General features: G+C 43.2%; 1 protein-coding gene across 2 annotated transcripts in view; it reads right to left on the bottom strand.

Annotated features, from left to right (window-relative positions):
• HCN1 (hyperpolarization activated cyclic nucleotide gated potassium channel 1) overlaps positions 1–12,951 on the bottom strand; it is a 324,316-nt gene extending 311,365 nt beyond the window's left edge. For both annotated transcript variants that reach the window (XM_080682007.1, XM_080682008.1), the window contains exon 1: positions 12,332–12,951. In XM_080682007.1, coding sequence (XP_080538133.1) covers positions 12,332–12,729 — 398 coding nt within the window. In that variant the 5' untranslated portion in view covers positions 12,730–12,951. The remainder of the gene's footprint in view (positions 1–12,331) is intronic.
• Between the last annotated feature and the right edge of the window lie 1,629 nt (positions 12,952–14,580).

Genomic DNA, 14,580 nt, shown 5'->3' with positions numbered 1-14,580 from the left:
ACTCAGAAAACTTGCAAAATTCATTTTCTCAGCCTTTGATCATGCCTCTCAAACAACTAAGCCTGGGTAATTTTAATTAGGGATATTTTCTGCCCCCAAAAAAACCAACAACAACAAACAAAAAACAAGGCGAAACATTTTCTAAGGGCAGTAAGTGTCATCTACTCTAAAATGAGGTTTAAAAAAAGATTCAAAAATCATTATTTCAAATTTGCAATCTTTCTTAACTCATATTTCTAAATAACTGTTTTTCATGACTATTAACTTTGACAATAAAAAAGATGAAAGAAGATAGTAAGTTACGAATCATCTTATTTGGCTCAGATATAACATTTAACTGATTTGAAATAAGATCCCAAACGGCACCATTATGCCATTTTCTGATGAAAATAAAGATGAACAGAAAGAAGCACATGCAACGCTATTCGAATTTCCTCTAAAAGTTATTTATAAATGTTTGATGCTGTGGTATTCTAGACCAAAGTGGAAGGTAATACTGTTACGTCTGGAAAATACTGCAAATAGAGGATGTATTCGAAGTTTTCAAGGCTAGCTGCCTCCCGAGTGATCCCACTTCACAAAGCACACACGGGAACTGCCACCAGACTTCCACAGAGATAAAGGAAACAGAGTAACTTGTCACTCTGAAGACTGTCAAGTGTGTATGAAGAGTCTTTTCTTTCTCAAGTAGTTCACATGCCCTAATTCTGTTTCCATTTCACTTTCATAATAACAGCTAACACTTATGTAGCATACGTGCAGAGCATAATTCCTAAGCACTACATATCTAGACAATATATAAATATTTATAATATAAATATAAAATACATATCTTCCCCCAAATCTGATACAATACATATATTTTATGGAGGAAAATGAGGAAACATTTTTCAAAAAGTTTGAAAACTAAGGCCTGGGTAGTGGAGCTGGAATAGTACCCCAAACATCCTGGCTCCAGAGTCTGTGTTCTTAGAAAAACTGTATGTTACCTCAAAACATATCTATAGTATTTTTTTAAGTAAAATAGTATTAAAGGATTATTAAAAACATGTAAACCCTGCCCCATTCCTTTCACTCTACACACATACACATTCTTAATTCAAACACCCCAATTGTTCCTTTGGCTATTTAATTTGTAATTTGCAATTGATAAATCAACTGTAGAACCTGCTCATTTCCAAGCATGGCACATGAGGATTTAGATTTCTTACTGCTCCCAATCTTCATGCACCTTTCTCTTGCCCTCCCGGAATAAAAAGGCCACACTCTTTGCTTAAATCAGTCAACTTCTTGAGACTATGGTGACCAGTGGGATTTACTACTGAGCCAGACAATGTACTGTGACTTTTCCCCCTTTTTTATGTATCTTCAAATCATTCTGGAGTTGATAAAGGTCTTTCATTTGCTTGTATGCAATGTACCCTCTATAGGTATTTATATCAATGTCAAAGATATCTTGTTCCAAATGATCTCTGGAACACCTATTAACATTACTTTTCAAATGTTGAAATTCATCAGGTTTTTTTTTTTTCTTTCTCCTGAAGGCCTTTTGCCAGAACCCTCTGCTTTCCTGCCCCGTCTAGATTGGTTTCCTTCAAGACAAGCTTTCTTTCAGTATCACTCTGTGTCAGAGCCCATGTCTCCTCTTCTATTTTCACATGATCTTGGTGTAGTTCCTCATTTTGCTGGAGCACATCATGAAACGGACACGGGAGTGGTTAAGATTAGAATTCTTGAATTTTGAATGTCTTTAATCTTCATATCATGGCAGGTTATCCAGTATTTTAGAAATCACTTTCAGAATTTTGTAGACGGTGTTACATTGCATTTAGCTTACTGTATGTTTCCAACTTCCTAACAGGTAACTTTCTCTTTGGAGAGTGTCAGGATTTTTTCCTATTGGGTGGAGTCCTGACACGTCTGTGCAGTGATCCTTGGTGGAGCCTTTCACAAGCTGAGCACTTTGTGAGTTTCTCAAAATGACATTTCACTCCCTGCTGTCCAAATATATTGTTTAAAATGTCTATGTTAATTCATATGTCCATTTTCACAATTTTTTCTCATTCTGGAACTCTTCTCATAGATTTCAACTTTATAAGTTATCCTTTATTTTGCTTATACTTTTCTATTCTCTTTTTTCCTTAACTATGAAAGGTTTCCTAGACTTTATGTGTCAACTTATTTTATCCAAGTGCTCTTTTTTATTCTCAGGGTACCCTTTCTGTAGCACATTGTTATCTATCTATATAAAACCCTAAAATACCAATCAACCAAACGGTGAAACGATGGAATGACCGGTTGCTGTGGCATGCACTGACCACTAGGGGGCAGACACTCAATGCAGGAGCTGTCCCCAGCCTGCAGGCCCTGACCAGCAGCAGAGGCGGAGGGCGGGGCCAGCAAGCAGGCGGCATCAGGCCAGCCAAGGCAGATGCAAGTGGGGGTCCCCGATTGCCCTGCCAGTCGCCCTGCAGATCGGCCCTGATTGCTGGCCAGGCCTAGGGACCCTACCTGTGCACGAATTTTGTGCACTGGGCCTCCAGTTATATAGATAAAATGCCTTCCTGAAGATATCATTGATAGAGCATTTTTAATATTGTGATTTCTCCTTATCCCAAAATGCCTCTGTTCTCTGGATTTAATTTTGCTATATGATTAGGCTTTCTCTTTTATGATGGTGATTTGTCTCCAAAGTCTCATAATCTTTTCTTTTCAGATCATATTAGATGATGGGATATGAAGATATGATTACAGTTTCTATGTGCATAGGTGAGGCTTTCTGCAAGGTCATTAGGGAATAGATAACATTTTTACTGGAAAACCTTGAAATGTCTCCCACTGGAGGCATTTTTCTCTGATTTCCTGCCTGAGCAGAATGGACCTGACTCAGAGCATTCTCATGTCAGAAATGAGACTTCTGGATTCACTAAGGAGGCCTTTATTTACACCTCCTGGGTCCAGCCCGGCATGCCTGGAAACTATTTCCTAACCAGTAACTTCATGTCCTGAACACTTCTGGGGTTCAAGGTGAAAGATTGTGGAAGTGGAATAATATTTCCATTAGCTTTCTGTTTTCCAAAATGCTTTTGAGATCTCTTGTCTGCTTTCTCCTCTTTCTTCTATTTGTCTATGTATCTGTGTTTATTTCATATTATTGTGCAATGATTTCAAGAGGAAGGAAAAATAAATGATTAGGTTTGTTCCACCATGTTTTTCTGCAGGCTTGGAGAATTATTTATACTGGCAGCCTTGTTTCTTTTTAGGTAAAAGAGCTGGAGTGTGAGAACCAAGACTCAGAAGGGCCGAATTTCTGCCCAGTTCTTACACTCTGTCTACATCACGGCATTCACGCTGCTAACTGCCTGCAGTTCCAGTCAGTTGTCTGTACATCAGGCAGGGAAATGTGGCAGTTGGGACACATACTTGCAGGTGGCAGTGAGGAGGGCATGACAGGTGTTACTGTAGGGGGAAAAAAGGCTTTCTCTGTTTGGGTTAATTAATGCTAAGATTAAAGGTGTGTACACCCTGGTTGGAGACTAATTCTTTGTCCATTCATTCAATAATATTTGTAAAAAGTCTGTTATGTTGACCCAGCAATGTCACTTCTAAGATAAATGAAATGTATCTCTGCACACAAAAAAAAAAAAGTATAAGAATGTTCCTGTGGATAGTATTCACAATGACCAAAAAAAAAAAAAAAAAAAAAAAAAAGAACAATCCGTATTTCCATCAACTGATGAATGCATAAATAAAAGTTGGTATAACCATTCAATGGAATAGTATTCAGCAGAAAAAGGAATAAAGTACTGAAACATGCTACAACCTGGATGAAACTTGAAATCGTTATGCTAAGTGAAAGAATCCAATAAGAAAAACTATACAGTGTATGCTTCCATTGATATGAAACATCCAGAATAAAAAGAATCTATAGGGGCAGACAGTATATTAGTGTTTGCTGAAAGCTATTGGGGCAGGAGGAAAGGAGGAAGACAGCAATAAGTGCTAATGGGTATGGGGTTCCTTCTCGGCATGATAAATGCTCTAAAATTCATTGTGTTAATGGTTGCAAACTGTGACCTTACTAGAGAACCTTGAATCATACAAGTTAAATGAGTGAGTTGCATAGTGTGTGAATTATATCTCAAGATCTGTTTAAAAATAAAGCATCTGAGAAAGCTGAGCAGGAAAAAAGGACACTATGTGCATGTTTAAGACATTAGGAATATAAAAATGAATGGAGCTTACATTCTAATGGAGGGACATACATAAAACATAATTATAAATTCTTACTGAAACAAGAGGCCCAGAGAGAAAATGGAAAGGGAAGGTGTCGAAGGTGATCACAGTGATTAAACTGAAATACAGTTGACAAGGATAAACCAGCTATGATGCAGAATGATGAAAAGGGAAAAGATAATTTCAGGCAGTGGGGTGAAATCACACTAAAACATAAAACAAGCAGATGAGAACTCGGTGTGTTGTAGGAGCTGCAAATTCCCCCATGGGGCTGGAAGACAGGGAGAAATCAGGTGGAGTATGACGAAGTTGCAGGGATAGCTGGAATTATGCAAGGTCTTGTAGCTAAGGAAGGCTTGTCAAATGTATTCTAACAGTAATGGGAAGCTTCTAAAGCAGCAATTTTCAACTGGTGCGCCACAAGAATTTCTAAAACATGCAATACCTGACTACTTAGTCAGGGGCACTGACCTCTTTTCTCTTAAACTGTCAGATTAAAATAATGACAACAGTGAACACAATAGTAGCCATCAGGTGTGAATGCCATCTTAAACTATAAATACACTAGGGGCCCGGTGCACAAAATTCGTGCACGGGATGGTGTCCCTTAGCCCACCCTGCACCCTCTACAATCTGGGACATCCCTCTCACAATCCAGGACTGCTGGCTCCCAACTGCTTGCTTCTGCCTGCCAGCCAATTCACCCCCTAACCACTCCCCTGCCAGCCTGATTGCCCCTAACTGCCCTCCCCTGCAGGCCTGGTCACCCCTAACTGCCCTCCCCTGCAGGCCTGGTCACCCCTAACTGCCCTCCCTTGCAGGCCTGGTCCCTTCCAACTGCCCTTCCCTGCAGGCCCCGTCTCCCCCAACTTCCCTCCTCTGCCGGCCTGGTCACCCCTAATTGCCCTCCCCTGCAGGCTTGATCACCCCCAACTGCCCTCCCTTGCAGACCTGGTCCCTCCCAACTGCCCTTTCCTTCTGGCCATCTTGTGTCAGCCATGTTGTGCCCACATAGGGACAGCCATCTTGTGTGTTGGAGTGACAGTCAATGTGCATATTACTCTTTTATTAGATAGGATAGGTCATATGATAGAGTTGCATCCTATTGGTCATGCTGCATAATAAGCTTGTGTCTGATTGGTTAATTCTTGGTAACAGAAATCCTAACAAGGATAGGCACCTGACTTTTTAAAAGTCACTCTGGAGGAAAAAAAAAAAAAAAAAAAAAAAAAAAAAAAAAAAAAAAGTAGATAATTACTATTTCTTTGTAAAGCAATAAAAAGTATACCTATTTTTTTGTCAAATCGGCAAAAATATATATTTTTTCATTTGCTGCGGAATTTTAGTAGTTTATGTGTGCCATGAGGTGAAAATCGCTGCTCTGAAGGGTTTTAAGCAGAATGAGTATTTTGCTAGACATTATATAACATCACTTGTCTTGCCACTTTATGATGAACAGAATGGAGGACAGTTCTGTTTCTGTCCAGAACTGCCTGTGCATAGCTAAACAGGAACTCCACATTGGTGAACCTACATCACTCTTCAGCTTTCACAAGGTGTCTCCACTGGTGGCAGTATCAACTGGTAAAACCCCTATGTATAGAATCTCTAAAATGTTCACAGGCAGTAATTCCACTCCCTGAATTTGGCCCAGGATATAATGAAGACTAATGCACAAAGATGTTTGCTGCAGCACTGTATATAATACCAAATACCGAAAATGAACGTGGATATACAAAATGTGTCAAGAGCTGCTAACACTGTGAGTCTAATTAGCCTTACTTCTTTAGAGTTATGGCTAATGTCGGCAAATAAAGCCAGGCCTATGGAAATAAGACTTTCAAACTGTAAATCCAGGGCATGCAGAATTTTGCTACTTTTGCTTTCACTGAGTGGTCAGTTAGTTGGTGAAAGGATTGAAGAATATTAGGGGGAAATTAATAACCTTGAAAAGGGCCATGAAATCAATTGTTGTCATTCAAATGTTGGCGAATACATGCTCAACTCAAAAATAATCAACACCTATGTATAGTATGGGGCAAAAGTAGGTTTATAATTGTTCATATGAAAAATAATACAGTAATTAATAAGTAATAATACAAGAATAATCTCTGTGTTTCGTGTACTCACAATTGTTAACCTAGTTTTGCCCCACTCTCCATGGTTATGCACACATAATTGTACACAGATATCCCCTGAATAGTTTATGTCATACATGTGTACACACATGAACATGCATACACACATGCACACACACATGCACACACACACACACACAGAGCCAGGAAGGTTTACTTTGCAAAAACAGAAAATTCCACTGAGCATCACCATTTTCCCCTCATTTTTTCTGTACAGTAATGATAAGCTTTACATCAAGATGCCCTCACAAAGAAAATTATTTTTAGAAGAGTACGTAGTGTAAGTGGAAATAGTCGTTTTCCCTAGTGCATGCAGATTTTTTTCTTCATTCCCACTGGCTCTGCTCCTAAACTGTATGGTGTCTGCCTAATTCAGTCTGCTACCTCTTTACACAGAAAGATAAAATGAAAACTTGTCACGGAGCCCGAAAATGTTCAGGAGTCTTCATGAGGAGTCCTTGTCCTTAACAAGAAAATCCTCATCTTAAGCCCAACTCTTTTTCTAAACAATGAAGTGAATTATCTGTTAAACACAAAAATGACAGCTAGACTGGCAAAATGTTCACATGAAAATCACATCAGATATATTCTGCTTGCCCCACACTTTGGGACATAGGTTCATTGAGTGGAATAATGAAGAATTATAAATACTATGTAAATTGACTTTTGGTGTTAGTGGGTTTTTTTTTTGGTTTATGTTTTTGATCAAGCAGATATAGTTTAATTTGGCTTTGTTAAATAAACCTGTACAAATAATAAGTTCCATTGTTTTTAAAAGTCATTGTTATTCAACATTCTAGTTCATAAAATACATCTCCATATACTAAAATATGAATTGGTGAAAGTACATCTTCCCAAATGACTCAGATTATACCAAGTAGGTTTAAAAGTAGGTTTAAAGGGGAAGTTGCTCAGAAATGAAATGAAAAAATCTCATAATATATTAATAATATAATAGAACTGTAATATCATAAATGCAATTAAAGAGTAAAATATTTAATAAAACTTAAAGTTGCATAACTTCCATGTATACTAAGAAAAAGTAACTGAAAAAAATGCATACCTCCAAATATTTCCAATAATTTCATTTTAATTGGGCCTAAAAGTTGTTAGAGCCAGGAAGAAAAAAAACTTAATTGAATTTCTAAGATATAAAAAGGTACATCTAACAGAAAAAAAAAAACAAAAAAAAACCAAGTAAACTCTTAAGGGTAATTTTGGCTGTGTTGATATGGAAAGGAAAGGAAAGGAGGGAGCAGTGTTGCTGGGAGAACAAAGATAACATAACAATAGGCTAATTAGTCCTTAAACCCCAGAGGGTGGGATTGCTTCCTCCTGAGAGGCTTTTGGAAACAAAAGGTCTCCCCCATTCGCTGTGGAATCTGGGTGAAGGCTCCCTTTACTAAGGGACACATCAGTGACCCCGGACACCGGTACAGTTGTGAATGCAACTGGGAGGTGGAAACCCAGAAAGTCTCTTCTTCAGGAAGCGACTCCCATCTCCAGAGACCTGTGGACCCGATGATGCAATAAGCTTGGCACAGAGTTATCCAGACTAATTGATGAAAAGCAGAGGAAGAAATAACATGGAGATATGAAATCTCCCCTACCAGAAGCAAGATGTTGGCAGGCAATATATATGGAAAAGGAGTATTGTTTTTAATAATGTTGGAGTCCCCGAAATAGCCAATAGTCTGGTGATAAATTCTTCCAAAGGAAATTAATCACATAACAAAAACCATCCACAAAAGTACTCTCAGTAGTATTCTTTCAATCCATTTCAATGATTATATCACAACTATGGATTGGCTGTGAAAGCACAATGCCTGGCCTGTGTCACTTTTTTTCTAAAAAATTAAATAAGTGAAAAGTAAAATTTTAGCTAATAAATATATAATCACCGTTAGTAATATCAAAAAAATCAAATTTAATCTCCAAATTAAATATAGAGTATCCACAAACAATGTATACACACATTTTGAAGAATATAAAGGCAGATTTTATTAAAATACATTTCATTTCCAACACTGAGCTATCCGCTGTTAAAGTGTGTATATACATTGTTTGGCGGCACCCTGTATTTGTGTATTTTGTTCACAAGGAAGTCAATAAGACTGACACCGTGTCCTTGCTCTGCAAAGGTCAGTGTGATTTTATTCTTTAACTATATTTGCCCTCATTTGGGTGATTAAAACCATGGTGTAAACAAAAACATAAGATTTTTTTTTTCCCCTCAATTCTCTAGCTCCTGCCCAGTTTTCCTAACAGTATTGATAGTATTTGACTCTACTTTCCTCTCTGGCGTTCTCTAACATCCTCTCCTGAGGAAGAAGGGAAATACCTAGCCTCTGCTCTACTTCCACCTGAGGTGGGAGAGAACCCCCTGCCAGACACAGCAGTAGGTCTCCTGGGCCCAGGGAGAGGCTCCTCGCTAGCTCTCTGGGAGTCTCAGTGGGAGCACAGCCCCGCCACCTCTGTCCCAGGAAGTGGCAAGGGACCAGAAAGTGGAGAGAAATCATCCCAGGAAGGGAGAGATACTAGATCATTAGCCACAGTGTTCAAGTCCAGACGTGCCCCGGAGCAGCAGGCTCGGGCTACAAGCAGCAGTGTGGGGCTGACCAAAGAGCAGATGAAGGCTTATGAAAGTGTCAAGGAAAATACACTTTGGGGATCCTTAACTCCAATATCCCACCCCTTCCCCATGGAAATGTTTTCTTAAGAGTCACTTTCTCAGTGGATAAATGACTGAGTGTCAGGTTGGCATGGCAGGAATCATAGCTGAGAGCCTCCCTGAAAGTGTCTTCCTCGGAAAAGGGCCTTGAGGTGCACAGATCCTGCCCACAACATACCTATCGTGTTGAAGATTACTCACCATTGCTTTTCCTTTACACAAACATACTGTCAGAATTTTGACTTCCAAATAAGTATTTATATGATTACCTCCTTAGTTTGTTGCTTTAGACATAGCGTAATTATAATTTTAAAAATCTATTTTAAGATATCTTCAAGTTAGTAATTATTAATTTATGTCTGTCATTCTCTTTTTTCCAATGCAATTATTCACACAATCCAAACTACTCCACAATGGAATTTGTTTAGAGTATCAGTTCACTTCTTTGTCATCTCCCATTTCTTTGAAATGCATGATTCCATCATTTGATTTAGATTTCTTCCCCTTTTCAGTAACATTTCCTTATATTTAAAGAGATAGCTTGTGCCTGGCAGGTGTGACTCAGTGGTTGAGCACCAACCTATGAACCAAGAGGTCATGGTGCCATTCCTGGTCAGGGCACTGTCCAGGTTTCAGGCTGGATCCCCAGTGTGGGGCATGCAGGAGGCAGCCATTCAATGATTCTCTCTCATCATTGATGTTTCTATCTCTCTCTCGCACTTCCCTCCACTCAGAAATCAATAAAAATATATTTAAAAAAATAAAGAGATAGCTTGTCTCATATGAGATACTTGGGAAAATGTAGAGAATCTTTAATTTCATGAATTTCATTCGTTCAAAAGATTTTGGCACACTATTATAATTCATGAAAGAAAGCCCTATATTTTTATCCAGTAAGTGGTAAAAGTTTAACTGTTTGATATGTGACACCATTTTGAAAAATGTAGTCTTTACATGTTGCTCAAAAACATACAAGTATCGCCCTAACCGGTTTGGCTCAGTGGATAGACCCTCGGCCTGCGGACTGAAGGGTCCCAGGTTCGATTCCGGTCAAGGGCATGTACCTTGGTTGCAGACACATCCCCAGTAGGGAGTGTGCAGGAGGCAGCTGATCGATGTTTCTCTCTCATCGATGTTTCTGACTTTCTATCCCTCTCCCTTCCTCTCTGTAAAAAATCAATAAAATATATTTAAAAAAAAAAAAAAACATACAAGTATCGCCCTGACTGGTTTGGCTCAGTGGATAGAGCGTCAGCCTGTGGACTGAAGGGTCCCGGGTTCGATTCCGGTCAAGGGCATGTGCCTTGGTTGCGGGCACATGCCTGGTGGGGAGTGTGCGGGAGGCAGCTGATCGATGTTTCTCTCTCATCAATGTTTCTGACTCTCTGTCCCTCTCCCTTCCTCTCTGTAAAAAATCAATAAAATATATTTTAAAAAAATACAAGTATCCTTTGAAATCATTTCATTGAGGTTGAAATTAAAGTTTAGCATTTTATTTGCATGTAAATACTGAACCAAATCTATTTCAGGAAAGACCATGCTTACTTTTGTTATTAAGACTGAAGACTGTTACCATATAAAGTTTTTTTTTTTCATGAAAAAAATGGTAATATATGGTGCAACGTATTTCCACTGAGGATTGAGAGAGGAAGTATCCTATATATAATCCTATATATAATTTCTGACCTTTAAAATTCTAAAGAACAGGACAATGTTACATACTTTACGACAAGGTCATTTGCCAGTTTGTTCCTGTTAGTGTCTTCCTAGTGGAGGAAACATATTGGAATATTTAGTAGATCCTTTTAGTATGAACATTCTTTCAGTCAAACTCTTAATTTTCTGTGGACTATAAATACCATTAGGTTTCATAAGTTCTCCTCTGGATATTGCTGTGTCTTTGCAAATAAGAACTTCAAAATGATGCACTTCCTGAAATCCACTCTACGCACAAACAATTGAGGCTACTGATTTCTGAGAAAGAATCTATCTCAGATAAAGTGAGACAGTCACGCCAAGGCTCTGTGGGGCGGGAGTTAGGGATTTTCCACAGCTTAACGCCATTCAGGACCGTGGACAGCTCCCATGAAGGCCTGAAGTTGATGGCAATTTCCCTGTGTTTCTAAACATAACTCAAAAGTAATCTGCTTTGTATTGCTATACTTGTTTGCTGTTTAACAGACACCTGCTTAGGCGGCTTAGTGTGCTCACACACTCCTTTCGCTGATTCTTTTTCGAACGAGTTCAGTTAATTAATTAATTAATTAAGGCTACCCTGATTGTGATTAGATTTCCGTGCGTGTGTTTTCATGGAAAGCCCAGCTTATTCAGGAGCTAAAATAAAGTGGCTGAGGGTGTGCGCTCGCCAATAAGAGGATCTACTCCACGACCTTCATTTGATAATCTCTAACCATGCCCATAAGCGAAGGAATACTTGAGTGACAAATAAGAACAGGAAATGTCTTCATTTTAAGTCTCCGAAGCAGCTACCCTGACAGCTGACAGCTCCCTGCCCTAGTTCTCCAGCCGGGGAAACGGGAAGGAGGTTTCTGAAATAGACTTGGAGTCAAGGTCAAGAGAGGGAGTCCCTGTGTTTCAGGAAGGGAGTCTGGGAACGCCCGCCACTGTTTCAGGCTCGGCTGATGGTCACGCTCCCGCCCAGCCCCTCAGCGCCCTGGGCACCGAACTCTCAAGTCTCCGCTGTGTCGAGCGCAGAACCCCGCGCCCAGCCTGCCGGCCACTGTCGGCAGAAATGCACTAGGATGCCCAGTGCCTGTACATGGGACACAGATGGACACTCCCGAGGCGAGAGCGGCCCGAGGAGCGGGGACCTGTGGGTGACTGTCCCCCACTGGCCGTCCCAACCTCTGCTCAGCCCAGGAGCGCCTCTTTCCTTTTGGGGAGGGACGCACTTCTCGGGGAAAACAGCACGGAACCCCCCAAACCACTTTCAGGCCCCTTCCTTACAGTGTCATCTCCTAAGGAAAAGTTTCCTGGCACAACTTTGCATCCTCCCACCGGGGTCACTGTGGCCTTTTTCTCCCGTTGGGTCCGCAAAGTTGGCGAAGCAAGGGGGAGCTGGTTCCCGGGCCTCAGGAACTCCGTCCTGGGTGGAAACTAGTTGAAGAACGGGCTCAGTCCCAGTGGGGGCTCCCACAGCGCCACCCTAGCTCTCCCGGCGCCTCTGCTTCCCTTGCCTTCCCAGCCCCGCGCCCCTCCCAGAGCCCAGCCAGTGCGGCGCTCCCGGCGGGACGCACGGGGCGCCTAGGGCGCGCGGAGCCCGTACCTGAAATCGCTGTAGGGGTGGATAATCCAGAAGCCTGCAGTTTTAACCCTTTCCTGCTCTTTCTCCACCGCCTTCTGGCTCCCAAACATGCGGAGGGAGAATTTGTTGACGCCGGGCTGCAGCATGGAGGTGAACTGCCTCTGCATGAAGCCGTACTGTCTCCGGGGTCCCTCGGCGTCCTCCAGGCCCCCGGCCGGCTCATCGCCGCCACCGTCCACCTTGAAGCACACGGAGTTGCCCAGCTCCTTGGCGCCCGCCCCGCCACCCCCCGGCGGGCTGCCCAGCCCCTTCTCGGCCCCGGTCGACCCCGCGCCCGTCGCGGGCGGCTTGGCGGGGAAGACGCTGTTGCCATCGTCCCGGCTGCTGGACGACGAGTTGGGCTTGCAGCCTCCTTCCATGCCCGGAGGACGCGGCGGGCGGAAGACGGCACGGGCTGCACACTCGCCGGGGGCTCGATGCTGCGGGGCGGGGGCCGAGCCGGCTGCGCGCGAGCCCGGCTGCCCGTCGCGGCGGCAGCGGCGGCGGCGGCGGCTGCTGCTTCCCGCCCGCCCGCTGCTCGCTGCGCGCCTCGCTCCCGCCGCCGCCGCTGCCCTCAGTGGCTGCGCTCCGGCTGCGCTGCCGCTGGGGCTGGGCTGGGCTGGGGCTGCCGGAGCCAGAGCCTCTCAGCTCAGCCCGCGCAGCGCCGCCCCGCGGCTGCCCCCTGCCGGCCGGAAGGGTCTGCACGCCGCACACTGCTGCTCGCTCCACTTCTGCCCAGCGTGACATTGAACTCTGGAACCCTGGGAGACACTTATCTTACACGTTGTGAGAGTGGGTGTATATGTATGCAAAGAGGAGAGAGACGGACTGAGCTGGCGGATGTATGTTCACCCAAAAGAAACAAACATCCTAAAACTCACTGAGACATTGTCACCGTGTTGGACCGCCTGTTTGAATGGTGTTACAGATGGGGCAAGGGACAGGGGGTGGCCGGCTCCGCAGGCAGAAAATGCATGAGTAAAGCTAGATGTACACGAAAAAGTAAGATTTGCCAAATGGATTATAAGTTTCATGAGCAGAAGGGAAGTTCAGTGTGTGTGTGTGTGTGTGTGTGTGTGTGTGTGTGTACATTTGTGCTTTGGAAGGCGAGAGCAGACAGCAAAAGCTACTATGTCTGGGTAACCCCGATTAATCAGCCGCTTAGGGCTTTTCAGATGAAGCTCTGTACCCACAGACAACTGACCTCTTTCCACTTATCCCTGCTTATTCTCTCAGACCTCCTTAAGCAGGGGATGGGGTTTCTTTCTCCCCGAGGCCATGCACACCAACACACCTGCGAGCAGAGAGGTCTTCCCAACGCCTTTATTGAGACAAAAGTGTGCTAAGGAGAGGAGACCTGGCCGGAGCTGACCTATCTTTCAGGCAAGTTATGTAATCAGGGAACCCAGTGAGAGGCGTGCGCGTTGGTCAGCGTTCACCTACACCTCGCCAGGAAGCGAAGGAGACTTGGAATTTAGGCAGAACGCAATCACCACTTCAGACGGAGAAGAGTATCCTCGAATGAAATCTACAGGGTGCTACTGAGGCTGAGGCAGGCATTCAGGGCTCCTCTTCCTCCCTCAGGGTCTCCCAAACCCCCTGGATTAGCTAAAGGAAACAAGATGTACTGCCCAGCTCACCGGTCACTCAGCAGGGCGGTCCCGCAGCCTGAAGACCTCCAAGGCTCCCCAACATCCCCAAACAGTCTTCAGGCTCCCCGGCTGCCCTGCTGAGTGGCTGGTGAGCTGGCAGCACATCCCTCTCTTTCCAGTCAGGAGTGGAACAATGTGTATTTTAACATTAATCTTAAATGCTATGATAATGTAAAAATATACCATCTAACATGGTATGCTTAACTGAGTTTAAGTCACCTTCTCTTTTCTTCTAGCCAACCCTATTCTGTTCTATTTCAACGTCATCTTAGTCATGACCAGGCAGTTATTTTAGTCAGCATTTTTCTGACACAAGCATTGTCTTCCTGTCCACGGCCTGTTCCAAGGAAACCCTGCCCCACCAAGCGTCCCTGGTCTCATGGGGTCCTGTCTGCTACAGCCACATTTTGTGGGGAGAGGAGCGGGCACTTCAAGGAGAGAATCTGTGACACGCTGGCCACCAATGGCCTGGCATGACAGAGATGAAGCCAACTAGCAAGGGGAGAGGCGAGGATAAGGACAAAGGAAGAGAACTGGATGCCTTCACGAGGGGTGAACAGGGCAGAGAGAGGGAGCAGA

Source organism: Plecotus auritus, assembly GCF_963455305.1.
Source record: "Plecotus auritus genome assembly, chromosome: 7".
Classification (NCBI taxonomy): Eukaryota; Metazoa; Chordata; class Mammalia; order Chiroptera; family Vespertilionidae; genus Plecotus; species Plecotus auritus.
This window is presented reverse-complemented; position numbering and strand designations above follow the sequence as displayed.